Genomic DNA, 27,798 nt, shown 5'->3' on the forward strand with positions numbered 1-27,798 from the left:
TTTTCCTTTGGGTGTTTTCTTGGGACTTTGTAGGGACTCTTGATATGTTAATATCAATCCTACGTGGGATACGTGTGCTACAAAAGTTATATTCCAGTTCTATTTTGGGGGTTTTTTCTTTGTTGTTTTCAAAGTAGACAAACGCACGTCAATCAGAGAGCCCCACTAGGCTCAGGACAGGAACACGTGCCCCTCCCTGCCCTGTGACAGGTGACTTACAGAAAGTATACACCAACACGAAGTGGCCCTGCCTGCACTTCTTTATTTGCATGACTTCTGTTTTTCCTGAAGTTGCTTCGTTTTCTGTGTGCCTGTTATTAATCCACACGGAGGAGCCCCTGCATAGCAGGCGGTCCAAAGGCCCCCCTGGGGCCTGGGGGACATGCTCCCGGCCCCCCACCCCCCTGGGGAGGCTCTGCCCCTTTCCCAGGACCCCAGGGGCTCCTGCGCGGCCCCTCCTTCACCTCGCACGGGCACAGGAGCTTGCGCCGGATGCGAACATGAGTCCTGGCAGGCTGGCGGGTGTCCCCACTGGCTCACATCTGACCGATGACGTGGTCGAGTGCAGAAGCCACTTTCCTGCAGGACTTTCGCGTCTTCGTCTTGCGTCCGAGTGACCGTTGGGGAATCCAGCACCGCTGACGAGGCCCACCCCTGGTGCCCGGAGCTCCAGAACCCTGCAGGGCCTGCCTGGCGAGGGCCGCTGTGAGGCCTCCTGGGCAGCAGGCCTTCTCAGATGGAGCACAGTGTCCCTTCAGTCACCTTGTTAGCGACCTTCCCCACTCTGCCCTGTCTTGGCTCTTTGTCAATCCAGTGTCGGACCTTTGCACTCCCGTTTTCCAAATTTCTCACCTTTTTCTCCAGATGTCTTCTTCCCGCACTTGCACTTCTGTCCCGTGCCTTGTCCTGGGTCTCGGGAAGGCGCACCTGGAGGCACACGCTCCGTCCGCGTGCCCGGCCGAGACGGCATCGTGGGCATCCTCGGTGGCTCAGGCCCTGCTGTCCTTGCTGGGTGTGGGGGCAGGCCCACACACCAGTGACTGCTTCCAGAAGGACCCTCCTCTGTGCACGCGCCACGGGCACGTACGGCCCCCGTGCCCACCTGGCTGTTAGAAAGTAAAATGTTCCCACCCTGAAAGCAGTTTACGCTGTGACCGACCCTCAGGGAGAGCGCGACGTTCCTAAACTGGGTGTGGGTTAGGGTTTGTCGAGAGCACTCTTCGTCTCAGCCGAAGGCACTTCCTGCCCAAGGAGGGGCGTGTGCTGGGGAGGGGGTCGAACTTTAAGGCAAGATGAGGATAGCTTACTTTGACTTAACCTGTCATTTACGTGATCGCCTTTGAGGAGAAACCTCCCGGCTCCCCACGTGCCCCTGGCAGAGCAGGCACCGTGTCCGTGGATCCGGTCAGCGTCCTCTGTTTCGCCAGCACCATGGCTGTGACCCACGTCTCCCAAACACCTCCCTCAGGCTCTGGCTCTCGGTCTGCTGCGGCTCTGTTCGAAGGAACACATGCAGGTGTATCCTTATTCCACCCGGCCCCGTTGGGAGCTGGCATGCGTCCTGAGGACCTCAGGGGCCGGCAGGAGCTGCTCGTTGGGGCCTGTGGGGGCCGCGCGACCCTGCACGTGGCGGGTGCGGTCTCCAGGGTCCGCTGTCTTGCCGATGGCCTGCCGTGCAGAGCGGCCTGGGTTACACGCTTTCGGCAAATCTCAGGAAATATGCTTAGGAATGGCCGGAGTGGGGGTCACCGTGTCTCCCCTGTGGGGTCCGCACGATTCGTTCGAGCTCGCACAATGCCTGGACCCGCGGCTGCCGGAGAACGTGCCTTCTCCAGAGCAAAGGAAGGGCAGGAGGGCCTTTGCTGCACCTCAGAGCCCTTCGCAGCCCAGCCAAGGTCCCGGGGCAGGCGTGGGGGGCGGCGCGGGGGGGGGGGGGGGGGGAAGCCGGCCCGGAACCTACGCTGCAAGGTGACTGCCTCCCTTCCCGCCTGGTCCCCAGCCTGCGGCTCAGCCCCTGGTCCTGCACCTGGGGGTTCCATGGGGAGGCGGTCCCGGGTGCCCCAGAGGGACAGGGAAGGGCCCAGACCGATGTGTGTGGAGCCCTTCTGGTGCCTTAAGCTGGGCTGCGGGGCGGGGCACACCCTGCTCAGTTTAATGCCCTGCTTTCATCTTAAATGAGACGCTTGACCTCTTGAACACAGTGTCCCTCGTTTCCGTTCTGCACTGGGCACCGCACACGAGATGGGGGCCCGCGGGGGGCGGGTGGGGGGAGTGTGCTGAGCTCCCAGGAGGCGGGGCAAGTCCTTCAGACCGGCCTGGCTTTCATGTTCAAGCACGGGCAAGGGGGAGACCAGCAAAGAGACAGATGATCAGAACCCTTTCAGGGGCCACCGTGAGGGGAGTGCGGCCGTCCCACGGTCCGGACAGGGGGGCCAGCAGCCGCGTGCGGTGGGAATGGGCTCGGGGCCTGCCCGGCACAGGCTGCAGGTCACAGGGAACCTGGGGTCCTCGGGGAGGATGGTCCCGGCCGGTGCCGTCGCTCGACCGGGTGTCGGGAGCATGGTGACCCTGCCGCCCCCACCCCTGCACCCCATGTCCCCAGGTGCTCCCCGCCGAGGGCCACGCTGTCCTGCGGTCTCGAGGGCAGCTGCCGACCCCTCCTCGGACAGAAGGTTGTTGAAAGGACTGTTGGTGTCCTTACAGCAAAGACCTGGGTGGCATGAGAAGAGCTGCTGTTTTCTTGCCTGTTAGCCACATGGGGTTGTGGCCTTTTTCTCACGTCAAATAAGGCTGAGAAACTCAGCGCAAACCCAGACGTGAGTGAAACACATGAGTCTGCAGTGCCCGCAAAACAAGTGTGAAGGCAACGAATGTGGATCCTCCCGCCTGTGGAGAAGGTGAACCCCTCCCGCTTTTCTTGGCCGCGGAAGTCCTACGAGTGGACGGGCACCCGCTCTAAGCCCAGATACCGCAAAGGGGAAAGGGCCCCATCCCTGCCTCACACCCTCCAGAGCAGGGGGACCATCGGGAGCATTCTGGCAGCTTCTTCAAACACACCTTCGATTCCTCCAGGAGGCCGCACTCAGGTGCCCGGCCGTGCCCTCCGCCCTCCAGGGCCCACAGACCCGGCCTCCTTCAGGGAGTGGGGTCCCCAGGCCACTGTCCCGCCCTCCACGCTCCCCAAGGGTCGGAGTCATGGTGCCCCTGAGATGCACATGTGGCCTGCTTCTTAAAACCCAGTCGTCTTAGTTCTGATTCCAGAGGGAAATTCCATTGCATTGCGTGGCACTCTGGAGAGCAGTGAACTTCCTGTTCCAGAAAGATTAAAAACAGCAGGGGTGCTGATTAAAAACAAACAAACAAAAAGGTAAAAACGAGCTAATTTGCAAACACACAAGTCGTAGGAACTTGAAAGCAGTCGAGTAAAACCCCAGAACGCCAACGTCTCCCAGTGGTGCTCCTACCCCTGTCCTGGCCCTGAAAGCTGGTGGCCTCGTGGAGTTGGAGATTCCTGCCCAGGCGTCCGGACGGGGCACCTCTGGGTGCAGTAAGGCACTGCCCAGGCAGCTCGCACTGGGGTGCCCCCCACTTCCCCAGAGGTGCAGCTCGATGGGTACGCGGGGGGGTCTGGGCTCCGGGTGCAGAGGCTTGGGAACCACTGTGGGCTCAGATTTGCAGGTCTGCACAGCACAGGGCCGTTAACAAATCAGACCAAGCCGAAACACCTGTGTCCCCCGTTCAGCTGGACTCTGAGGGAGATGGGCTCGTTCACCTACACGCAGGTGTGGAGGACTGGTTGGCCTTAGGACCCCATGGCGGCCACTGGCAGAGGTCGCCGGGAGCCCCAGCAAGCAGCTTGTTCCCAGGTGGTTAGACGTGGGAGGAATTTCTGATACGCAGGTGAATGAGGAAGTGGAGACCATAGAAGCCATAACAACATTTGTGGGCCGACGCCCCGAAACGACCAGCACAGATAGGTAACCCTGTCCGAAGAAACGGAGCCGAAGGCGTCCGATGGCCTTTGTGCATCTTGTGGGACTGAAAGGATGCTGCTTAGGCCTCAGGAACGCTGCCTTTGCTCTGCCCTGCAACAACACAGCAGGGTCGAGTGGATATTGACCTGATGTGCATGGTTTTTTTAGCTACCAGTGAGATAAACTTGGTCCCCGTCGTGAGTGTCTGACTATAACGACGTCTCCTTTTTGTGCAGCCTCTGAACCCAATTTGAAATTGCGGTCCAGGCTAAAGCAGAAGGTGGCCGAAAGACGGAGCAGCCCGCTGCTACGCAGAAAAGACGGGCCCGTGGTTACCGCTCTAAAGAAGCGTCCATTGGATGTCACAGGTACGTCCCGTGAGTCGTGGAAGCCCGGCCACCACCTTCTCCGCGAGGCTCTGCTGCTGCGAGCCTTTCCGAGACCTCCTCCGAGGCCCTGCGTCTCTGCATGGCTCCTTGTCCCCGGGGCGCCAGCCGTCCGAGAGCCACAGCCAGTGCCCTGGCAGGGGTCTCTAAGCACGCCCCCACGCCCCTTGTCTGCTCCGGGCCTCAGCCACGGAAAGTGGCGTCCACCGGTCCGGGTACGGTCAGGGCAGTCCTGTCTGACGTGGCACCGGGTGTTTTCAGGAGTTTTGAGTTGAGGTCCCCCGATCCTGCCCCGTCCGTGGTGAATCACACGGTTGTGAGCTGCTACCGCCCATCACGGTGTCTGGGCCACGGGGCAGGGGTCCCACGGGTGGGAGGGAGAGAGAGGAGGGCGACCGCTCGTTTCCACTTTCCCCATGAGCGTTGCTCTCGGCCCCCACCTAGTGGTGGACACGCAGAAGTACGCCCCCGGCAGAGCCCGGGGCCTGAGGGGCGCCCTCCTTCCTGCGGGTGCTGCTCCCCTCTTCCGGGCCGCGCCCCCCACTGCAAGGGTGCACCTCGCTTCCAGAGGGCCCACCCCGGCCCCAGGCGCATCCCACTTCACGAGGGTGGGCCCCACCCTGAGGCTGCGCCCCACTGCAAGGGCACACCCCAGCCCGGAGTGTGTGCTCCCGCTTCCTGCGGGCGCCCATCCACGTGCCCGAAATCAGCACCCCGAGAGAGGCACTGCTCAGAAGTGGCTTGGGGGCGAGGCGGGCGGGAGCCGTGTTTGCGGCAAGCACAGGGCCTCCTTTGAGAGGCAAGGCTCTAGGTAGCGGCCTGTCAGTGGTAGGTTCTCAGGGCCGGAGGAGGGGGGCTCCCCGGGGCTGTTCCCCGTGTGGAAGCGGCTAGTGCCGCGCACACGGGTCGGAGCTCCAGCGCCTCTGAGTTAAGGTGAGAGCTTTGTGGGGCCCTCCTGCCCTGTCCCGCTGCGCTCCAGGGCCCGTTAGCCAGGAAGACACCCCCGACGTAAGCTCCTGCCTCCGAGCGTTTGTGGGAAAAGCGGAAGCTCTTCGTGTTTCGGCGCAGGGTTCTGTGCTGGGTCCGTCGAGGACAGACGGGCCTCGTCTGAGGAGAAGAGCGTTGTCACTCGGAGTCCCGGAGTCTCCCCAGCTGGGGGGGACCCCCTTTGAGGCTGTGAGTGCAGCTGTGTTTCCTCTGACGGGTGCCTGGCGTGGGCCGGCCGCCCTGATGGACGGAGGAGCCCGTGCGGTTATTTCTGGCCACGGACTTGGTGAGGCGGGGCCGTGGGCAGGCTTCTCCCTGAGCGCCGGCTCTTGTGTTCACGTGGTCAGCCCGTGACGGTTTCATGCTACCGTGAGTCCGCACCAGGTTACACGTAAAAGTGGGGGCACGGGTCCTCGCCTCCACGGAGCTCAGGATCCGACTTGAGAGGCCAGACCGTGCCCACCCCAGTCGACGGGTCCCGGGTTGTGCTACCGCAGAGGAGTCCGGGGCGGGCAAGGCGGGGGGGGGGGGGGCGCACTGGGCGGATAAGTGCAGCTGGCAGAGAGACGAGAGGGGATGGGCTTCTGGGCCCCACAGACCCCAGGCGGCCGGGGTAGAGCTGACCCTCCAGAAGGCAGAATAAGGAGTTCAAGGAAGGTGGTGCAGGTTCTGCCGCAGGGGTGCGTGGCGGTGCAGGAGGAGGCCCACCGGTGTGTGTGTTGGGGGGGGGGCGGGGCTGGGGGCCCAGGTGGGGGCGGGGCCGGGCGGGGCCCGGGCTGCTTCTCCCTGGTGGTTAAAGCCGCGCGTGCGGCAGGAGCAGAGATCTAAGCAGAGCCGCTGCTGCTCACTGTGGGGCGTGTTTCCTTGCAGTCTGTCTTCTGTGTGCCCGTCCTGCCCCGCTCGTGCTGATGCGAATAACACGGTTACGCACTTGTGTTCGTTTCTTACACCGCTTTCCCGCAAGCGGAGCGAACAGTAATCCACGTAGTTGAGTGGGAACCGGTTGAAGAGCCGCACGTGTATCTTTATTGCCCCAGTTTCTCACCCGCTTGCGCGAGAGGGTCTGTCTGGTGGCCCTGCAGGGGACACACGTTCGCAGGAAGTCAGTGGAAGCCGGCGTGTAGTCTGGGGCAGGAGCAGCAGGGATGGCGTCCAAGGCGGGGCACCGGGGACCGCCCCCAAGGGCCAGGCGGCCAGGAGGAGGCGGCTCTGTCTTGTGCACAAAGTGTGGCAGTTCCTCCCCCCGGGCCCTTCTCAGCGGCTCCCAGTCCCGTGACGCATAAGGAGCCGTGACCCCCGGTGAAGAAGTAAGCCCTGGATTTGGTGTGGGGGCAGCAGGGACCCGGTCTGAGCTCACGTCACTGTCTGGGAGGCCTGACTGTGGCCAGGCTGCCACGGCGAGCCCGAGCGGGTGTCGCCGGGCCGACAGCCGGTCGGTCGAGAGGGCCAGGGACCACAGAGGTCACAGTCCGTGGTGAGGCCATTGTTACGATGCCCACAACACAAGAACCCAGAGAGAGCTAAAGAGACGCTCCCACAGACACCGGTGGCACGGCGGCTCCGGTGGCGGTGAGAAGGGGGCAGGGTGAGCACGTTCCTCAGTCTCGGGCAAGTCACCGTGAGGCCTGGGCCCAATTAGCAGGGCGGATCCACCCGTACCTTTAAAGTTACTTGCGGGATAAACTAGCGTGCGATTCCAGGGAACACCGACCAGTCACAGCAACCACTGGCGGCACCTGCCCTGGGCGTCTGATGTTGCCCAGGAAAAGCAAGAGGCTTTCGTTCCAAAGGAGCCCGGCGGCCCGTGGCTTTGCTAGCGAGCACGGAAAATCTGACCTCTCCCTATTCAGAGTTCCTTGGCCTCTGTGGTTCCCGGTCTTCTGTTGTCAGGTTATTGCTGAGCGTTTAAGGGCTTATCTTTTTGGTGTAGAGGATCATCTCGAGATTCAAGAGGAATAAAGTCGGTAACGTGCACAGCTTAAAAGGCTCAGGCGGGGCCTCCACAGAGCCGTACGTGTGCAGAGCTCGCCAGGAAGTCAGTAGCAAAACTGAAAATAGGGAATTAGCCTCACAGCCCCTGTTCGGGGACCGCGGTCAGGCTCTTTCATGATGTGACTTGTGCCAGTCAGCAGGTGGGAAGCAGAAGTCCCCCGGAGGCCCTCAGCGGGCACCCAGGCCCGGGTGGGCACCTGCCACGGCCTCGCCCAGAGCCTCTGCGCAGAGCGTGGCTCACAGATGTCTCTCCGCCCCACAGACTCGGCCTGCAGCAGCGCCCCGGGCTCCGCGCCCAGCTCGCCCAACAACAGCTCCGGGAATGTCAGCACCGAGAACGGGATCGCGCCCGCCGTCGCGAGCATCCCCGCCGAGGTCAGTGAGGGCTTTCCGTTCCTTTCTGTTCCCTGCGCCGGCCTGGCGCATTCAGACAGTTGGTTTCCTTGAGGTGACCGAGGTTTGCGGGTGCCCTTCGGCCTAGACGGTTGAGGTCGGGAGGCACCCTGGACGGGGCACCGTTGGGACCTCATCCCTCTTTCCTGCCACTGACCACTGCTTCTCCTGCAAATGTGAGCCCCGTGTCCAGATGGGAGAGCAGCTTCGAACCCAGCCTTTCCTCCTGGCCTCCTTCGGAGCACGTTTCATCCGGCCGATTCAGAACACAGACGCGTGGGCCCATGGGGTCCTAGATGCCTCGCTGCTGTGTGCCCCTGGGGCTCTGCACGGTGGCCGAGAACCGTTGGAAGAGAATCAAAGTGTTTATTGTTGCTTTAGAAATACGCAGGTTAAAACGTCAGCCAACAAACACACATCCGTGTGTCGTGGGGGAGCAGAGTAGCACGAGCAGATGGTTAGGAACCCCAGAGCTGGCGTTTCAGAGGCGCCTGAGACACACGGTCAGGCCCCCGCCCCCAGCTGTGCCACAGGTGGAGAGGGGCGTGGGCACAGAGAGGGTTCTGGAAGCACTTGGCAGAGAGGACGGGTGCTCCAGGGGAGACAAGGGGCTCGGGGCTGGCTGCCAGTTGTGCCCTTGACCAGACCTGGGTGACTTTCCGGGCAGTGGTTTCCAGGACCTTCCTTCCGTGCTTTCTTTTTCTACCTCGTTCTCTTTGCCCCAGCTGCTTATTGCACAAGTGTCCCTGGAGCTCCTACCTCGGGCCAGCCCTGCACCAGGCCCAGGGGCCAGAGGGCCAGAGGGCCAGAGGGCCGGCCAGCAGCCCGCCTCCACACAGCAGGCTGTGCGGCCTGGGAGAGGCAGGCTCTGGCCGGTGCCCAGGAAGAGCAGGGGAACTTCACGCTATCGAGCAAGGCCACGGGCTGGGGGCGCCCTGCATGGGGAGCCGCCTCGCTGCGGAGTTCACGGTGAACGGAGCCCGAAGTGCCGGCTGCTTCATGCCGCCGACGGCCCCGCCGGGTGGGAGGTCTTTCTCAGTTCTTTTTGAGCTCCTGCTGACCTACAGGAGGGTGCGGTTGAGTACACGTAGTCCCTTAACTTTCCCCCTAGATATTTAGCAACGAGTCCTCCCCTTCCGCAGGGTTGACAGATCTTACTCGGGGTGCGTGGGCGCCAGGGCGGAGCCTTTCCACCCCCTGTTGGAGACACCCGTGCGCACAAACACGCGGCAGAACGAAGGTTGGCGCTGGCTCCTCCGCTCCCCCCCAGGTCTCCCCCTGCCCCTGCTGAGGTACAAGTCCCGTGTTCATGTGAATTGAGCTGCTGCAGACTCACCGATAGGAAGGGGCCATCCCGTTTACCGTCCTCTGGCGGGCAGGGGTGGCCTCTGACGGTCAGGTCCGCCGGGGGACCTCTGGGGGTTTCAGGTGCTGTTAGAAGCTGACCTCTCCTGAGAACTCGCAGGCCTCGTGACGCCCCCTCTGGCTGCACCCCCTCGGGCGCAGGGCGACGTGGGTCCTCGCCGGAGCGCCTCCTTTCACTGCTGTTCTGCCAGGGGCCCCGGGCCGGGACAAGGTCCGCGGCCTACACACGGCGGAAGCAGGCGCCCCGGGCCTGGAAAGGCAGCTCCCTCCAGCCCAGAAGGCCCGGTGTGAAGCGGGGCGTGAGACCAGGCCCCGATTTTGTGCGGAGCACGTGGGAGCTGATGAGCCTGTCGCCCCGCGGACGGAGACCGCCAGCGTCGCGCACGCGGGCAGTCAGCCTCCGAGCAGTTCTCAGAAGGCTGTTATTTCTAAAAATAAATTAGGTAAAAAAAAAAAAAAAAAATAGAGTGATTATAAAGAGGAAATTATAACTTTGCAGACATTAGGACGTTTGCTCGTTTCGTCCCTGGGTGATTACAGCCCAGTGGTGCGTGCTTTCCTTGGCCGTCTCCATCATGTTCTCCTCGGCACAGCGTGTTGGTATTTCTTCTACTTGGGACCAACAGTTTTTCTGTCTGGGCAAAGTGCTTTCCATGGTGGTCGTTAGCTCGTGACTGTGCAGGGTCACGGTGAGCGAATGCTTTGTAGCCCTGTGGTCTCTCCAAGACAAGATACACCAGGCGCCCCTGCGCGAAAAACGCTTTCCTTCCTGGTTTGCGCTCATGGCGTCCAAAGAGACCGTAAGGTGTGTGTGTTTCCAAAGGACGCTGAAATACGACCGCGTTAAACAGCACCTTGGGGATCCTGCGAGTTACGGATATTTGCACACACGCCGTGAGGCGGTACAGGCACACGTCTCTTTATCGCACATCACAGGTGTTGCCCTTTCTTACGAACCGAAGACACCAGCCTTCCGTGGAGGAAGTCGCTGCCGACGGGGTGGAAACAGCAAGAGAACCAGAATCGCAAGCGGAGCCTGATGATGGGACCGAGTGTGTGGCCGCGGTCTTGGGGGAAATCTTGAACGGAGGAGGAGTTGCTTCTTGGGGAAGCGGTTTCTTGAGGCGGAATCTGCCGCTGGTGACGATGCCGTGAAGACTGTTGACGTGACCACAAAGGACCTGGAAGATGCTTACACTGAGCTGATAGAGCCGTGGCTGTGTTTGAGGGGACGGACTCCGGTGTCGAAAGATTCCTACTGTGCGTAAAATGGCGTCAAACGGCATCACGTGCCACAGAGAAATCGTCCACGAAAGGAGGAGTCACTTGATGTACCAGACCAACCTCGTTGTTGACTAATTTAGGAAACGGTCACAACCACCAAGCAGCCGTGAACATCGAGGCAAGATCTTCCTCCAGCAAGAGGATTCTGACTCACCGAGAGCTCAGATGATGGTTAGCATTGTTTAGCAATAAAATGTTTTAACTCAAGTCTGTACATTCCTGTAGACATGAAGCTGTTAACACACCTGACACACTAAAGTGTCTTGTAAACACAACTTTCACGCACACGGGGAGACCAGTGAGCTCACGGACTGGTGCTGTGGTGTCTGGGACCACACCCAGCGTCTCCGAGGCAAGCCGCAGGCAGCCCCTCCCCACCCCCCGAACCCCCAGCAGATGAGGAGGCTGTTTCCTCCCCGGGCCGGCACCCGGTGCACCCCCATGTACGGCCACTTGATGATAGCTTTCAGCGCATAATTTTCCCCTCGGATGTGACATTTTAAGGCACCTGGACGTTTCTCGTCATTAGTCACGTGCCCCACTGTGAGAGGAGCTAAGAGGAGACTGGTCACACGTCCATCACTCCAGTGAGTTTTTTGTTACACAGACTCCGTCTGCCGCCTCCCACTAGCCGGCCTGGTGGCCAAGTCCTTTGTTCCTTCTGTCTGTCTGCTCCGTGGTTCGGCACACTGACCAAGTACCTACTCCACAGGGGGCGTTGTGGCCAACAAAACAGCATCCTTTGGAGGGAAGAATATTCTTTCTAGAAGCAAACAGATGTTAAATAGCACGGTAATTCAGATCCTCAGAGAATGCTCCCACTCCCCCTTTTCTGTCTGTCCTTCCAGCCCTCACTGTCTGCTTTTGAACGAGCAGACCATCCTGTACCTTGTTTTTCCAGCCTAACAACACATCATCGGTGGGACTCCAACCAATCCAGATTTTTCCCGGCCTCCCAAGGACCCGGTGCATAAGTGTGGTTCATTTGCTACACCCGGGACACGGACACGCCGCCCTTCCCTGCCGTGGGCACCACGGCCACGACATTCCTGGGACCATCTCTGGTTTTGCCCGGCACCGTTTCTTAAGAGCCACCCGAAGAGTGGAGTTTTAGGATGAAAAGTTAGATAAATTTTTAAGGCTTTTGACACGGATTGCCCAGTTTTCCTGCAGAAAGAGTGCACCGCTTGATAAACCCGCCCAGCAGCGTGTTTCTGTTCCTCGGGGCCAAGAGAGTATTCTCAGTTTTAAAAATCTTTGCCAACTTGATAGGTATTTAAACATGTTTTTTGATTACTGATGGTTTTGAGTAATTTTTTCAGGAGTTCTCCCGTAATACTGGTTCTTTGTAATTTGCCTTTGACGAGCACTTTTGCTAATTATTATTTGATCTGTGAGCTCTTTACATACCTTTCTCTGTCCTACGTGTTGCCCATATTGCCGTGACCATTATTTATTATTTGCCTTTTCTGAGAGGGGATTTTTTTTAGGGGAGAGGGGCGGAGAAAGGGGGAGAGAGAGAGAGAGAGAATCTTCAGCAGGCTCAGCATGGAGCACGACGCGGGGCTCGATCTCACAACCGTGCGACCATGACCTGAGCTGAAATCAAGAGTCGGATGCTCAACCGACTGAGCCACCCAGACGTCCAAAGGGGATTTTTTTTTTTAAGCAATATCTTCTCTGGTTTCTGCCTCTGATGTTATATTTAAAATGACATTCCCAACCAAAAACGTATTTTATAACACGTTATCTTAGATTTTCCTGATAGTCTACGATGATTAAACAATGTGAATAAAAACGAGAGCGTCATGGATTGTGAATCCATGTTTCGGGGCTCGTGACCTGCTTTGAAATTCTGTGCCACCTCTGTGCTGTAACCTGTCACTGTGTTTCTGTACTGTAGCGTCTCGGGACTCCGCGTGGCCTGCCCTGAGGCGCTCTCAGCTGTCATTTCTCGTGGTGTCTGTGGCCCACGCTTGTCGCTGGCAGGCTGTGTGACGGCGTCATGTGTTCTGTCTGCAGACCAGCTTGGCCCACAGGCTCGTGACTCGAGAAGGTTCCGTGGCCCCGCTCCCCCTCTACACGTCACCGTCCTTGCCCAACATCACGCTGGGACTGCCCGCCACTGGCCCTTCCGCTGTGAGTAGGCGTCGGCGGGTCTGCGTGGCCAGCGGGGGCGGGGGGCTGTCACGGGCCCTCGGCCCCGGGCGTCACGGTTGTACCTCTCCAGGGGACGGCAGGTCCGCAGGAGGCCGACAGGCTCACTCTCCCCGCCCTCCAGCAGCGGATCTCCCTCTTTCCCGGCACGCACCTCACCCCCTACCTGAGCACGGCGCCCCTGGAGCGGGACGGTGGGGCTTCACACAACCCGCTGCTACAGCACATGGTCTTACTGGAGCAGCCGCCTGCGCAGACGCCCCTCGTCACAGGTGAGCACGGTCGGCTCGGGGCCCGGCGGGGAGGCCCGTCTGCACCCCCGAATTTCTAGCCACGCCTCTCCAGTGTTAAGGCGTGGGAGTCGATAAACCGAGTCTCACTTACAAAACTAGGTAGACAGAGTAAAAGCAGGTGTCGCTTAGACCTTCTGGAAGCTTCTCCAGAGAGACGGCTTCTGCCGTCTGCTTTTTTATCTGGGTCAAGACAAGGGGAGACGACTCTGGTAGATCGTCAGTTCCCATTCGTGGTGGAAATGTCTGTCGTGTGCCCCGCGTAAGGGACGCTCACACTTAGGAATAAGTCAGGAAATGTAGCCGGAGGTTTGCACGGCAACTGTTCCTTTGGGAGGGACGAAGGTGTGGGGTCTGCTGCGGAACAGGGAGGTACCTGCTGTTCGTCTGCAGCACCCGGCCTCACGCTCAGCTCCCTGGAGGTCTGCTGATTTGTTTGCGGTTGTGATCTAATATGACCTCCTTGACGCTTTGGTGGGAAGTGCAGGTGCGAGAGGGTCAGGGTCCCGACCTGTGGCCATGCGGGCCGCGGGCAGGTGAATGTCTCTTGTGCCCACCGGTCTCTCTCCAGCACTTGGTCCTGAAGAGCCGTGGGGCCGGTCTGGGCGTGAGGGGCCGCATCTTGCCCTGTGTGTCCGTGTGGATGGCGGGCTTCCATCTGTGGGTGTGTGTGTCTGTCTTTCTGTCTGGGCCCCCCAGTGGTTGAATTCGGGGTCACCGCCCTCTTCAGAGTTGAGGGGGAGCAGAAGCGTCACCGGGCATCTCCCCGCCTTTCAGATGATGGGTCATGAGCACCGGGGCTCAAGGGTTCCGTCTGAAATCGCATCTGAGTCTGTGTGACACCCAGAGTCAGGGCCCGGGGTCAAGAGCAGTGAAGGATGCCTGAGTTTCTGTCCTGTATCATTTATGTAAACCTACAGCTGACCCTCCTTGTGACCCCCGGTCCCCGAGCGTCTGCTCATCACCCACCGTTAAAGAGCATTTTTCGGGCACATCCCTGAGCTTCCTGTGAAGTAACTTTTTTGTTTTTAAGTAGCCCCCATGCCCAGGGTGGGTTTGAACCTGGGATCAAGAGTCGGCCACTCTACTGACTGTGGGGAGTAGCCTTTTCCCACAGGACTTAAATGACAGTCTTAAGTAAATCTCACCTCTCTGATAAACTTGCTGAACTTGACTCCTTCGTGATTGGCCACGTTGCTGCTTCTGCCCTTCGTGTGTGATCCGGTGGCCCTTTCTGTGGCAGCAGCTGCTGACGGCTTGCCTGTGGCAGTGAGACTGGCTGGGGCACGACTTCTGGTCCAGCACCTGTTAGCACTGCCCTCCCCGCCCCCGAACCTGCAGGCCCCTCCCGGTCCCCGGACACCGGCCGCAGGTGCTGGGGGCAGGGCCGTGGCCCAGAGCACAGGCTGTCTTGTCTCCGTTTCCTCCCAGCTCAGTGACCTGGGAAGTCTTCCCTCGTGCCGTGCCTCAGTATCCCCGTGTGTGAAACAGGGGTAACACGAGTGTCTGCCTGGCTGAGTTTCTTCGGGGTTAAGTGAGGTGTGTGTCAGTGCAGGATGGGCCTGACACTGGTGAGCCCCCTTCAGGTGTTAGTTGTGTGGTCGTGATGGTTACTTTTGGTTTTATGGCTTTTAATTGGCAGTCTCTCTCCTCTCCCCCAGGCCGCGCAGTCGGTCCTTCCCAGTTCTCGTGGCCCCTCCCAACCCCCTCCCTGTGAACTTGGCCCTGATTCGGGTCTCTGGGATCACCCTCCAAGCTCCGCCCCTGCCCGGGTTTCCTGCCCCTCAGGGCCTGAGAAGCCCTCTCCGCCCAGAGCACTGCCGTCCTGAGCCGGAGCACTGGCCGCGTGTGGCCCCTGATGTTTAAAGTGGTCGTTGAGACCCAGAAGAAAAGTACCTGTCTGGTTTCTCAGTCCCACTTGGGACATGGTGGGTGCCCGTGTGGCTGGTGGCTGTTGGGGCACGTGAGTGTGGCCTGTCAGGTGGTGCCGGCCGGCCGTGACGGCCTGGCTGCCAGCGGGCACAGGAACGAGCCCTCTCCTTCTGGTGTGGCGCACAGGGGTGTGGCTCCCTCTTCGCCAGAGGGGGCCGCCCTTTCCCCAGCAGGCCCGGCTCCCAAGCGGGCTGTCCTGAGGCCTGGTCCCGACCTGGGCCCTGCCCCCGCCGGACGTGGCCCTTCCCCCTCCCGTGTGCTCTGCTGAGCTTCGCTTCGGTTTCACTCCGCTCCTGCTCACCTTCCCTCCCGGAGGACGGTCTGCACACCCGCGGCATCGTCCCGCCCTCCCGGCCCCTGTACGGGGCCGGTGCGCTGCAGGCCCGCGGTAAACATCTCTGGGGCAAAGCGAGGGACACTCGGGGTTTCTGAGGTGGCTTGTGTCTGAGCAGGATCAGGGACAGTCCCCAGGTTCACCTGCCAGCGGCCCTGCTTTTCCGTGAGTGCTCGTGGGCAGATGGACACACGGACAGAACGGCTGAGCCGGAATAGCTGTGTCTCACGAACACTGGGAACAGAGGCCGCAGATGCAGAGGGGTGAGGGGGGACGGCGCCAGGGCCGTGTCCCTCCCCGGGCGGGTCCGTGGGATGTCCCACCTCCGTGTGGCACTCACCTTGCTCCCCACTGCCCCAGGAGTTGTCCAGCCGAATCTTCTCCTGAGAAGAGTGACGCGCCCTCATACGCTCCCAGAGATTGGGTCTCTGAGCGACCCCCCCGAGGCAGCGGGTGGGAATGGAACCGTCATCTCGAGGCGAGAAGGACACGTGTGTTGTCCAGGCCTCCTGCTGTGTGGCCGGAAGGCACAGCTTTCAGCCCAGCGTCTCCCCTGGGCTGGTCCTCTGCAGTCGGTCTGGACGCTCAGCCGTGCAGCAGGGAGGGCGTAGGGAAGGCTTCCTGGAGAAGTGGCATCATTGCTGAGGCCTTAGGTGAGGGTCTCGGGAGAAGGACAGGTGGAGGGAGCGGGTGTTGCACCTGGTGGATGTGGGGTCATTCTGGCCTTCGGGTCACTCGCTGGGGCTGCCCCCGCAGGCTGGCGGAACTGGCGGTCTGCCCGTGGCTGCGCTTCTGAGCACGGGGACGGCGGCTGGCTTCCGCAGCAGTGATGGCACGCTCCCCTTGGTACCTGACCTCTCCCAGGAGGCGCGGGGGGCTGCCGCGCCTGGGCCTGGCCCGCGATTCCCAACCCTAGCCAGGCCCCCAGAGCTCCAGCGAAGCCGACTGGTCCAGGCAGGCTCCTGCTGTGCGGGGATTTTCTTGCAGCGCTCAGGCTGTGCCGATGTGCAGCCTGGCACGCCCCTGGCGAGAACTTAGCCTTGTCCGGCTGTCACTTGGAGGGCCTTAAAGAGTCCCACCCTGGCGCATGGAGCAGTGGGATGCCCCATACGGATTTCTAAGGGCGCAGGCCGTACTCACCAGTGTGAATTCACCTACTTCACCCGAGCCCCGCAGCACCAAGGCCAGCACCTCAGATCTGGGTCCGGAGCGCCAGGACAGCCTGACTCTTCTCCTGTTTCCCTCTTGACCCCCACGCTGGCTGGGGCATGTGGACGTGGTGCCTTTGTTTGCAAACTCGCCAACCGGGATGGCCGAGCGAATGCCGGGGATTCCCACGTGATCACCGTTGTGCGGTCACCGTTGTGCGGTCCTGCGTGGGCTTCCGGTCGCGGGCCCCCCCCCCCCCCCCACCGGTCCCTCTCTCAGGACCGACACGAGGGGCAGGCGGGTGTCATCCGTGTCCTGGAGCCCCGACAGACTTGCGCCAGCCCTGTGGGCGGGAAGAGCGAAGCGTCTCCCGGCCCGCCAGGTGCTCAGGGAAGGAGGCCCCCGGCAGCCCGGTCCTCCCTGCCCAGAGCAGGGTCCGCCGGGCGGCACAAGTCAGACTCTGTCCCTGCACGGTGCCCATCTGGGCACAGCGGGCCTCTGCAGGCAGCTGAGTCACCCAGGACAGAATTGGATCTTCACGTGGTGTGTTTTTATGCATAGAAGTCTTTTACGTTGTATATACCAAAAGCCAAATAAGGGTCTGTCATCAAAAGCCCTTGTTGATGACCTGAGGGGTCAACTTTAGGTTCTGAATTGGAAACCACCTGACCAGTAATGGGTTTGCCACTCAGAGGTTAGGAGTCCATTTTCTGCAATGCGACCAGTCCCCAAGTGGGACAGCACTGGAGTTCTGTGTCCCAGGGGGCCCATTGTGAATTTTGGGGTGAGTGGGGTGGGCCCAGAGAGGGTAAGGGTGGGGCGGGCCAGAACGGGGTCCTCCCGCTGTCTGCCCATGTCCCCATGGGGATAGTGGCCTGTGTCCTCAGGGCAGTGTCCACCCCGCGTGAAGGCTCACATTCATGCATGTTCCTGCTCCTTTGTCAGCCCTGGAAGCTGCTTTCCTTCCGCAGAGCCAAGAGGAGCTTCTGTGCGGAACCTGGGCGGCCGCCCGGCTGACCACAGCGGCCCTGCAGTCCCAGTGTCCTGCGGAACCTGAGAAGCAGCTGCTCGGGAAACCCCGTTTTAGCTTCATGTTTTCCGAGGCGGGACCCTCTTGGTGACTACGTCACCTTTGATCCCATAAATGCAGCTTCATATGGCTGGCTTCCGAATTCTCATCCTCACGACACCTCTGTCCACAGCGGGTGAATGCTGAAACACCTTCTTCGGATGATGGGAGTTTTTTTTTGTTTCTTTTTTTTTTGTTTTTTTTTTTTTAGCTCTTCTAGAAACTTGAGAGGGAATCAGTCTAGCGTTTGAGTTACTAACTTTAACTTAGCAGTCAGGCAGATAATGGAATTTAACATAACTTCTCCCAGAAAACAGCGAGCTGGACAGAAGGCGATGGCAGTTTAGGGGGCTGGAGTTGGCTGACTTCTTGAAAAGCTAATCAGGGACAACTTTGCGAGGGTTGAACCTTTTCTTGGCGTCTGCTCTCTCTGCATACAAAATTGTGGTTGTAATTTTGAAATCTCCAGCCCACGAAGGGACAAGGGAAACAGGCTGCAGTGACCCCAGGGGTCCCAGGGACCCCCCCTGGGGGGGATGGGCAGGTGTGCCTGCCTGTCGGGGGGCCGGCCACTTGAGCAGTTCCGGGGGCCGTGCTTTTGGGGAGGCGGGCATCTGCTAAGGTCAGGTACGTGCTGTTCCCCCTCAGGCAGGGGACCATGACCCGCGTCAGGTTCAGCCTGAGCCTCGTGGGTTAGTGTGCATCCAGCTCGGGCCGCTGGGGCAGCCCGTTTTCCATTAGCAGGGAAGGTTTGTTAGACTTTTGCCCAAAGAACCCCGGGAAGATGATCAACTACCTAAGCCCACAATTTGCAAAAGAGAAGGTACAGGTGGATGGAAAGTTTACAGAAGGAAAAAGGTTTGGCATTCTGTGTCCCCTGCACAGGGTGCATTTTAAAACGAGATTCAAATGCACATTAAAACAGGATCACATATCCATCCAGATCTTGAACACTCAGTCCAGGTGCGGGTGCAGGGGAAGCAGCTGGTGGGCATGGGGGGGAGGCAGCACCTTTGCAGAAATTTGTAGAAGATTCTGACCACAAGCGCCAGGATTTTGACAAGTGTTAACACCCCCTTTGTGAATAAAGTCACCGCTTGAAGAGACCTTTAAAGGATTTGATCCCTCAGGACGGGTTTTTTCCCTCACAGCTTGGTTTCTGGGTCGGTTAGGGGAAGAGCCGTCTCCGTGGTCTTCTAGAACGTGCCGGGCCACCGGGACCTCCGCAGCCCTGGTCAGCGTGGTGCAAGCCGCTCCGGCGGCCCCGCGATGCCGCTCGGACCGCAACCAGTCATTCTAGGGCCCGGGCCCGGCCGAGGGGTCGTGGGGCCACTGCCGGGCGGACCGGCCGCTCCGGAACCTGTGACTCAGAACGCCTGCCCACGGTGGCCCCTGCTCACTGAAGCCCACGCCGGCGGCTCACGGCGGCCTGCGCCCCGGGCTTCAGGGTGGAGCACGGGGGGCCCCCGCGTCACCTTCCGACGGTGTCTTTCAGGCCTGGGCGCGCTGCCCCTGCACGCGCAGGCGCTGGTGGGAGCGGACCGCGTGTCCCCGTCCGTGCACAAGCTGCGGCAGCACCGCCCGCTGGGGCGCACGCAGTCGGCCCCGCTGCCCCAGAACGCGCCGGCCCTGCAGCACCTGGTCATCCAGCAGCAGCACCAGCAGTTTCTGGAGAAGCACAAGCAGCAGTTCCAGCAGCAGCTGCACATGAGCAAGGTGGGTCTGCGGGCGCGGCGGGGGGTGGGGGGGGGAGGGGGAGCGCATATCGCACCCGCGTGCGGCCCCGTGTCCCCGAGCTCCCTGGGCGCCCCTCTTCCCGAAGCGGACCCGCCTTTCTGAGCCCCTCGGCACCTGTGCGGGCCTGCCCGCCGGGACACCCTGCTCGCGGGGTCTGCGCCCTCGCACGGTCCCGAAAGTCCCTCACAGAGGGGGGTTTGGGCAGGAAATAGGGACGTTCGGTGTGGCGGTGCTGGTCATCAAAACCGGAAACAGTCAGCGTCCCGTGAAGACGGCGGCCGCCAGCCGCCTGAATGCAGCCCGTGTGCCCCCGCTGCAGGGTTGTGGGGACACGGTCCCCCGGCACCCTGCCCCTGAACGGCCAGATGCCCAGTGCAGGCCGAGCTAAGGCCCCCGTGGGAGACCGGCTGCCCCCCCCCCCCCCCCCCCAGCACGCAGGGCCAGCCAGCACGCCCTCCCCTGCACAGGAAAGGCACCTACTTACTTCCTGTGGGCGAGACAGGCTGTCAGTCTGCGCTCCCAGCTATAAACCCCACTTCACGTTCGTCTCCCCAGTGCCACCCGTGGCTTCTTAATTTTATCGTGTCACTGTCTGACTGATAGGGTAGGAGGTGTTAGGAAGACGGGAAACACCTATTCATTCCTGGTACAGTCTTGAAAAGAATGATTGAGAAACTGGGTAATCTCCCTAGACTCTATTCCATGATTGATTATGAGCGTGAACGACGGGTGATTGAAATGTTTGTACAGCGTTCTCCTGGGATCTCGGGGAGCCGACGACGTTGTCTCGTGCCGTCTGGCACCAGTATTTCTGCCTTTCGTCTGGGAGACGCTGTTCCTAAGGGGCTCCTTACCCGAGGGCACGAGGGCCCAGCTCCCAGCAGCCCTGAGACCTCCCATCCCGCAGCCCTGCTCCGGCTGCGTTGGGGATCGTGGCCGTTTCCTGCGTGATCTACGGCTCGTTCAACCCCTGCCTCCCGAGTGCGTTCACTTCACTGACACCCCTTAGGGAGAGCAGCCACGCACGGCTGCTCCGGTCTTCCCAGGGTCGCTGGCCACGGGAACCGAACCGCTGGGCGGCGGAGCCCCTGAGAACAGGAAAGACGGACCCGGGAGCCGGCTGTTGCTCACCTGTTTTGGCCCGAGGTCGGCACAGTCACGGGTGCTCTGCGGCCGTAGTAGCGTCACTTGTGAGAGCCCGGCACCTCGTGTGCCGTGGTGTCTGGTGAAGGTCCGCCAGGTGAAGGGCCTTTCCGGAGAACGCATGCCACCGGTGGGTGGCGGAGCCTCGAGCTGTGCCAGCGGCAGCCGCCCCCTGCAGGCCAGCGAGTGTGGGTGCGCCCTCTGGCGGGTCTGGGCGTAGTGACGTGGGGAATGTGGTGGCGGGACGCGCTCTCCCCCCTCTGCGGGGACGGTGCTCCAGGGCACCTGTTGCCCCCGCAGGACAGAGGCTTTGCTGGGGGAGGCTGTTCCTGTCGCGGCTTGAGCCCCGTGGTCCCGTGGGTCGGGCTGCGTGCCTCGCCGCGGACTTTCCTGTTCACCTCCGCGCTCTCGGCGCTGACCCTGACATCCGGGTCCTCCGTCCGGGCGGTCTGACCAGGGGCACGCCCACTCATCTTCCAGCCCTGGCCTCTCTACCAGTTTGGCTTTTCCCCCGACCCGTAGTCTGGCTGTAGCAAGGGCCCCGCTCCAAATACAGATGTGCGTTTCTTCTCATGCCGTCTGGGGAAGGGGCTCCTGGAGTCCGGAGCGCGTCGCAGGACACAGCTGGTTTGCGTGTCGCCGACAGTGTTCGGCCAGCGCGCTGGCTGGCGGGAGCCTCGCCCCCGACGTCGGCTCCGCTGTGCCGCCCGCCCACAGCCCGGCTAGCAACCCCAGAGCTGCATTTCGAAGGCGGCCACAGGCCTCTGGCCGTGGCTGTGGCCCAAGGAGACTGACCGCACAAGCCCCCTGCATCACGGGGAGTCTGCGGCTGTGGCCATGTGCCTCCCGACTCTCTCCGCGCTGCTGCCTGAGAGGCCGAGGCCGCCTCGGGGGTGTGGCCTGCGCCCCAGGGGATTGGCGGCACCTCAGGTGCCTGTGCTCCTGCCCCTGCCCCTGCCCAGAGCTCCCCGGGACAAAGGGGCCGCTCGATCCAGCCTCCGGGAATCCTTCACGGAGCTGGGCTGTCTCTCGTGAAGCCCAGGATGGCCTGACTCCCCTGGAGGGGCCTGGGGGCCTCTGCTCAGATGCCCTCACTTCCCAAGGAAGCGGAGAAAGCCAGAGAGGGAGTCCGGGACCCTCGCCCCGTAAGAGGCGGGTCCATGCTTCACCCCCTAGCCGTGCCCTCTGAGGGCTGTGGGCACGTGGGCCTCGGGGAGCTGCTTGGGAGGGCTGGGCCCTGGAGACAAGCACACGGAACACTGACACTTGCACACAGGCGTCCGCCCAGTCCGACCCTCGTCACGCCCACGATGTGGTGGTGTGGGTGGTGAAGCAAGCGGTCTGGGAGGACTTGCGTACAAACGTGCGGTGGCCAAAACGTGTTAGGCATCCTCGAAAACCTCTCCCCTTCTGGAAACCGAGTCAGAGCGTTCTCCACAGCAGCATAGTCAGGGGCTTTGCAGACGGGCACATTTTCTCCGAGCCACGGCGCCGGTCCCCCAGGAGCCTGGCTTGACCGCTGTGACTTTCATGCCCCGCGTCTCTGCGCTTGGCACACGGGTGCTTGTTAACAAATGCGCACCAGGTGCTGGGCTCTCCTTCCCCGGCCGGCCCGGCGCGCAGGGTGTTGGGCGACAAGCGGTGCCTGCCGGCTCCAGCTCAGGCCCGGCAGCATCCGTCCAGGTCGTCCGTCCCTTTGCTCTGAGGCACAGAGCTCGTGTGGTCACGTCGTCTCCGCGCCCTCATCCCTTACCTCTGCCTTATAGATTATCCCCAAACAGAGCGAGCCGGCCCGGCAGCCCGAGAGCCATCCCGAGGAGACGGAGGAGGAGCTTCGTGAGCACCAGGCCCTCCTGGAGGAGCCCTACCTGGACCGGCTCTCTGGGCAGAAGGAGGCACACGCTCTGGCCGGCGTCCAAGTGAAGCAGGAGCCCATCGAGAGTGATGACGAGGAGGCGGAGCCCCCGCGGGAGGTAGAGCCGGGCCAGCGCCAGCCCACCGAGCAGGAGCTGCTCTTCAGACAGGTGACCGCGCTGGCGGGGGCCAGGCGGGGTGGGAGTCGATGGACCGGGCGGGCCAGGAGGGACAGACCAGGCCCTCTTTCCTCAAGGGGCGGCGCCGTATGGCCGGCCGTCAGTAGACACGGACGGGCCTCTTCCTCCCGGCCCTTCCCCGGGTGCTGTGGGAGGCGGGTGCAATTTGCTCTCTCTTTTACGTTAGCTGTGCCTAGAGATATAGACCCTCTGTCCACGGTGGGCATTTGTGCACCTGTATTCCAGCCAAATGCCAGCTTCGGAGTTCCTAGGGATGGTTTTCTTTCAGATCTGTAAACTGTAGGCTCACATAAATCCAAGCGTTAGTAGGATTCAGCATAATCATTAAAGGTGGAGGGGGATGGAGGTTGATTTATTCTTTTTGTTCTTTTTTAAAATTTTTTTTTACTGTTTATTTTTGAGAGAGAGAGAGAGAGAGAGAGAGAGAGAGCGCGCGCACACAAGTAGGGGAGGGGCAGAGAGAGGAGACACAGAATCCGAAGCAGGCTCCAGGCTCCAAGCTGTCAGCACAGAGCCCGACGCGGGGCCCGAACTCACGGACCGTGAGATCAATACCCGAGCCGGAGTCGGACGCTTAACCGACTGAGCCACCAGGCATCCCAAGGGAGATTGATTTCTTAATTGATCAAAAAGGTAGTCAGGGCCTTTGGGGGCCCAAGAGGCAGTGGTGACCACCTTTACAGATCTGGAAAAACGGTGTGACACAGGTACGTAGTTCCAGGCACTGACACACAACGACCAAACCCACTAGAGACTGATGAGTAAATCTGATGAAAGATTTATCAATTTATAGTGAAAAATAAAACTTCCACGCCCACGAAACCACTAGGGCAGCCGGCCAGGGGTGCGCAGGAAGTGGAATCCGATCGTAGCCTTGAGCAGCGGAGCTGTGTCTGGAGTGTGGCGGCTCCCACAGTCCGCGGGGGGCGTGCTGCAGGCAGGCGGCATCTCTCGTGCTTTTTCTGTCGCTCCTTCGGAGGGGGCCCCTCCGTGGCTTCTGGGTCCACGTTATCAGCACCCCAGGCACCAAAGCGCTGCCCTACAGAGGCGGTCTGGACAAGGGGCGGTCTGGACAAGGGGAGGGGCTGCCTCTTCTGTCGTGCAGACTCCTGGCATCAGTGAGCCCGGCTGGCCACCAGTGCCCACACCACGCTGCCCATTTGGGGCCCTTGTGGTATTGAGCCCTTACCAAAGCCGACTCCTAGAAATACAGTTTTGTGAGAAAGAGGCGTTTGTGAAAGTATGTTTAATTGCTTCACCTCCTTTTTCTTCTGGTTATTTTTGCTGGAAGGCAGCCAATGTGGGGTCCTGGGCATTGTCCATCTGGGTCCCCACCCGTCCTCAGAGAGGCACATCGGCCCATCCCTGCCCCCTGACACCCGGTCGAGCCCCGGGCACCTGGAACCTGAACAGAACATTTCTTTGCCTCAGTGGAGCCTTTCTGCCCTCGGGCCGGGGTGTGGGACCCCAGGAGGCCGGGGAGCAAAGGGTGGCAAATGGAAGAGTCAGCCGTTCCACCCTGAGGCGTGCTCTTCTCTCACGTCTCTGGCTGCGCATCAGGGACTCTTGGTCAGAGCAAGAGCACAGCAGACTCACCCAGGAGGGCTGCCTGCAGGTGGGGACTCCTCGGGCGCCAGGCAGCCCGTCCCGGCAGCCGCCCCAGCGAGTTCCTGAACTGTGTGCTGCGTGTGGGTGCCCAGAGCCGTTAGAGAAGAGATCCGTGTAGCCCTTCAGCCGGGGAGGGGGCAGGTGACGTGGGGGCAACAAGAGCCTGTGTCTTCCCCCCCCCCCCCCCAGCAAGCCCTCCTACTGGAACAGCAGCGTATCCACCAGCTGAGGAACTACCAGGCGTCCATGGAGGCGGCCGGCATCCCCGTGTCCTTCGGCGGCCACCGGCCTCTGTCCCGGGCGCAGTCGTCCCCGGCGTCTGCCACCTTCCCCATGTCCGTGCAGGAGCCCCCCACCAAACCGAGGTTCACCACAGGTACCGTGCACGGGGGTGTGTGGGTTGGGGCGGCCGACCGGCACCTGCGGGCAAGACTGGGGCGCAGCCGGAGCAGACGCAGGAGGCCCGCCCCGGGCTGCGCTGTCCGGAGGGCGAGGGGATACCCCTGACCTGGTCTGATCTGCGCCTGGGCAGAGCCCTGGCTGGGGGACTGGATGGGTTGGTCACTGAGGCTCCCCACCCCTTTCTCTGATGCTGCGGTCTCTCCTGGGTGCCAAAGCCCATCTCCCCTTTGCTGGAGAACCCGTTTCCTCCAGAGACCGCCCACCCACAGGCCACCGTGGCCAGCAGGCCGGGTAGCTTCCCATCCACGGTCAGCAGAGACCGCGACCTCGTGCTTTCTCGCCCGCCCTTCTGTGAACCGAAGCTTCAGGTGGGGCCTCGGCTGTGAGGCCCAGGTAGCTTGCGGGTACAGTTGGGGCAGCTCAGGCAGCCTCCGGGTTTCGCCTTCTGGATCCAGTTGTCCTCCCTGCCCCACCCCTGCGGGAGCACGGTGACACCTGCCAGCAGGACTGTTTCTGCTTGACCAGCACCGCCCCCTGCAGGCAGGGACGAGGACTGTGTGGCCGGGCAGGCGCCCACCCGGGCCAGAGGCTCTGGGCTCTGAGTCGGGCCCTCCCAAGTCAGGCAACGGGCTGCACCCCCGGGCGTCCACGCTGCCCAGCCATGCCCGGCCCAGGACAGAGGGCGGCCAGGACGGCTCTTCACATCCTTCTCGGCTGCTGGTTCTTTCTGGTGACGGACAAAGAGCACAATCCCTAAAAACACAACGGTTTCGTCCTTCAGACAGACCTCTAAAACGTCCTGTCCGCACACTGTAACATGGAAAGTCTGAATGTGCCCAAGTTCTCCTTGTTAAAAGGATACTTTTTATATTCAGAGGAAAATCATTGCTTTTCAGAAAGAAACCAGGAAACTGCAGAGGGTCACAAATAGAGTCAGCAGGTGACTAAGATGGGCACGTCCCTAAAAGACCCCAGAGACCCCAGTCCCTATAACCATGGTGGAAATGTGCCCACAGTGGGGGCCAGGGAGGCCCCCGGGGCGCCTTTGTGCCTGCGCGTCCCCTGCAGTGGCCTGGCCAGTGGCCTCATCTGCCTTACTGCTTTTTGAAAATGTATAAAATAGGACGAGCTCACCGAAAAGAAACAGGAGAGAAACACCGAGAAATTGACAGTTGCCTGGAATCCCACCCCCCAGAGGTGGCCACCCTCAGGATCGGGTTTAAGTCCTCCAGATCTGTTTCTGTGCACAACTGGACGGACAGGTTTCCAAAGACGGGACTCGGCTGTGGCCGTGGGCTTGGCAGTTCTCCACGCCCGGCCTTGGCGGCATCCCGTGCACATGGTCCTAGCTCGCCCTCGTGGCGGCAGAGCGTCCTGGCTCCTCGGCTCTGCAGACTCGTGCGGTTTCTCTCCGGATTCCAGGTTCCTGTCTGTAAGCGGGAGTGACCTGGGGTCACCTCGAAAGTTCCCGCCACGGGATCAGTAAAGACTGGCCGACTGTTGTGTCGGGATGATGCTATGTCCGTCTTGTTCGTGTACACGCATTCTACACGTGCACGCGCGTGCACACGTATGTACGTATACGTTGCCATTACAAACTGCTGAACGCACCCTCTCGGGTACACGGGTCTCGTACACGTACTTTAGCGCGTGGGTGGTGAGCGCGCTTGGTCCCGTAGGCCTGTTCTTCGCCAGCTGCTTTTTTTTACCGGAAGTCCTCCCTGCCCCACACAGTCTTGCTGGTATAACCCAGGAACGCCAGGAATGCTCCAACACGAGGGGACTGACTCCCGTTAGCCTGACTCACGAGAGACTGAGAGGCAGTACTGGGACCAGTACGTCCTGAGGCCAGGCGTCCAGCTTGGCCCTGTAGAAGCGGGCTCATCCTGCAGCCCTGTTCCTGTGTTTGGTGACGCTGCCTCCGTTCTCCAGCATCAGGAGCATAGAAGTAGCCGTGGGTCTGACAGCACAGCTCGTCTCACGGGGTCCCCACCTTTCTCTGCCTGCGGGAGCGGGTCTTAGCCACACATGCCCCTTCCCAGGCCCCTGCCTGCCCAAGTGGGTCCATTCAGCCAGCCTGACCTTCCGGTTGTGCCCCTGGGAGACCAGGTACGGGGGGACTACAGACAGTGCTGCAGCAGGGGCAGCGGGACACCCCTCCCGGCAGATGTCACGTGGGCCCCGAACCTTCTCCACCCACTGTGGGGGGGGCATAGAGCAGGTGCGCTCAGCCCACCCCTGCCCTCCCCTTTCTCCAGTCCCGTGTCCAGATGCACAGGATACGTCCAGATGCACAGGATACGTCCACCTGCATGAGGTTTTCCTGGCCGTGACATCAGTCACTCTGGTCTGGGAGTGTCCCCATCCCATCTGGGGGCCGGCCAGATGTCGCTCCTCAAGGGCAACCCCATCCCCAAGGCTCCCTGGTGCCCCGCTGTGCCCCCAAGGACGCTGCAGACCAGGCAGTTGGTTACCCGTATTCTGTGTTAATTCTCACCACACGTGCTTGCCCATCTGTCTGTGTCATCGCACACGTGTCCCAGCCAGTCTGGAGGGTTCTGAGAGTAGGAAACAAGTCTTACCTTTTTTCTGAGCCCCCACAAACCTTGGACGGTCCTCGGAACTGCTTGATAGGCTGCTCCCCGACAAGACGGACTTGGATTCCGGGCCTAAAGCGTCTTAGTTGGGGGAAAACAGCACCATCCTGGAACATGAGTGCCACACGGCTTAGGCTTGGGAGCGGGCTGGGGCATCTTTTCTTGTCTTCCTGACTTGCCCCGCCACCCCCCACCCCAGGGACCCCTGGGCATGTGCGGTGAGCCGGCACACAGCCCCTGTTCCCATTTCTGTCAGCCGCACTCGGCCTCCAGTGAACTTGCAGTTTCCAGACAAATCGTCCTAGGGGACGCGGGGCTACGCTGGCCCGGTCGCTCCCAGGGAAGTGGCAGGTTGTCCCGCTGGGCAGCTCTCTGGGTGGGTGGAGGGCGGCGGGCCTGCTGCCAGAGACCCCCGAGGGCCCCGCTGACCGCGGCCAACTCTGCTCCCGTCCCCAGGCCTCGTGTACGACACGCTGATGCTGAAACACCAGTGTGCCTGTGGGAACACTAACAGCCACCCCGAGCACGCGGGGCGGATCCAGAGCATCTGGTCTCGGCTGCAGGAGACCGGCCTCCGGGGCAAATGCGAGGTAAGGCCGCCCCCAGGGCAGCTGCGGGGCTCAGAGCAAGAGGTCGCGACAAGCTGGGGGCGCCCGTGAGCATTCCCGCCAGGGCATCGGGCACCGGTGTGTGGGCGGGAAGAGGCTCAGTCTGCTTTCCTGAACACCCAGGTCCTTCCTTGGGGGAGCCCGCCTCTGTCCTGCCTCCTTGTTCCCCTGTCACTTCTGTCCCCTCTATCCCCTTGCCCTTTCTGTCCCTCTATCCCCATTCCCCTCCATCCCTGTCCCCCTGCTCCCTCTATCCCCGCCCCCTCTGTCCCCCCTTTCCCCTCTGTCCCCCTGTCCCGACCTGTCCCCGTGTCTCTTCTATCCCTGTCTGTCCCCG

General features: G+C 61.3%; 1 protein-coding gene across 7 annotated transcripts in view; it reads left to right on the forward strand.

Annotated features, from left to right (window-relative positions):
* HDAC4 (histone deacetylase 4) overlaps positions 1-27,798 on the forward strand; it is a 288,401-nt gene that overhangs the window by 215,650 nt on the left and 44,953 nt on the right. For 5 of the 7 annotated variants that reach the window (XM_058699332.1, XM_058699300.1, XM_058699308.1 and 2 more), the window contains 8 exons: positions 4,211-4,342; positions 7,602-7,714; positions 12,404-12,520; positions 12,612-12,810; positions 18,808-19,028; positions 21,959-22,216; positions 24,044-24,230; positions 27,310-27,443. In XM_058699332.1, coding sequence (XP_058555315.1) covers positions 4,211-4,342; positions 7,602-7,714; positions 12,404-12,520; positions 12,612-12,810; positions 18,808-19,028; positions 21,959-22,216; positions 24,044-24,230; positions 27,310-27,443 — 1,361 coding nt within the window. The remainder of the gene's footprint in view (positions 1-4,210; positions 4,343-7,601; positions 7,715-12,403; positions 12,521-12,611; positions 12,811-18,807; positions 19,029-21,958; positions 22,217-24,043; positions 24,231-27,309; positions 27,444-27,798) is intronic. The other 2 variants (XM_058699324.1, XM_058699317.1) reach the window with 2 other exon arrangements.

This window comes from Neofelis nebulosa, chromosome 2 (assembly GCF_028018385.1).
Source record: "Neofelis nebulosa isolate mNeoNeb1 chromosome 2, mNeoNeb1.pri, whole genome shotgun sequence".
NCBI classification, from domain to species: domain Eukaryota; kingdom Metazoa; phylum Chordata; class Mammalia; order Carnivora; family Felidae; genus Neofelis; species Neofelis nebulosa.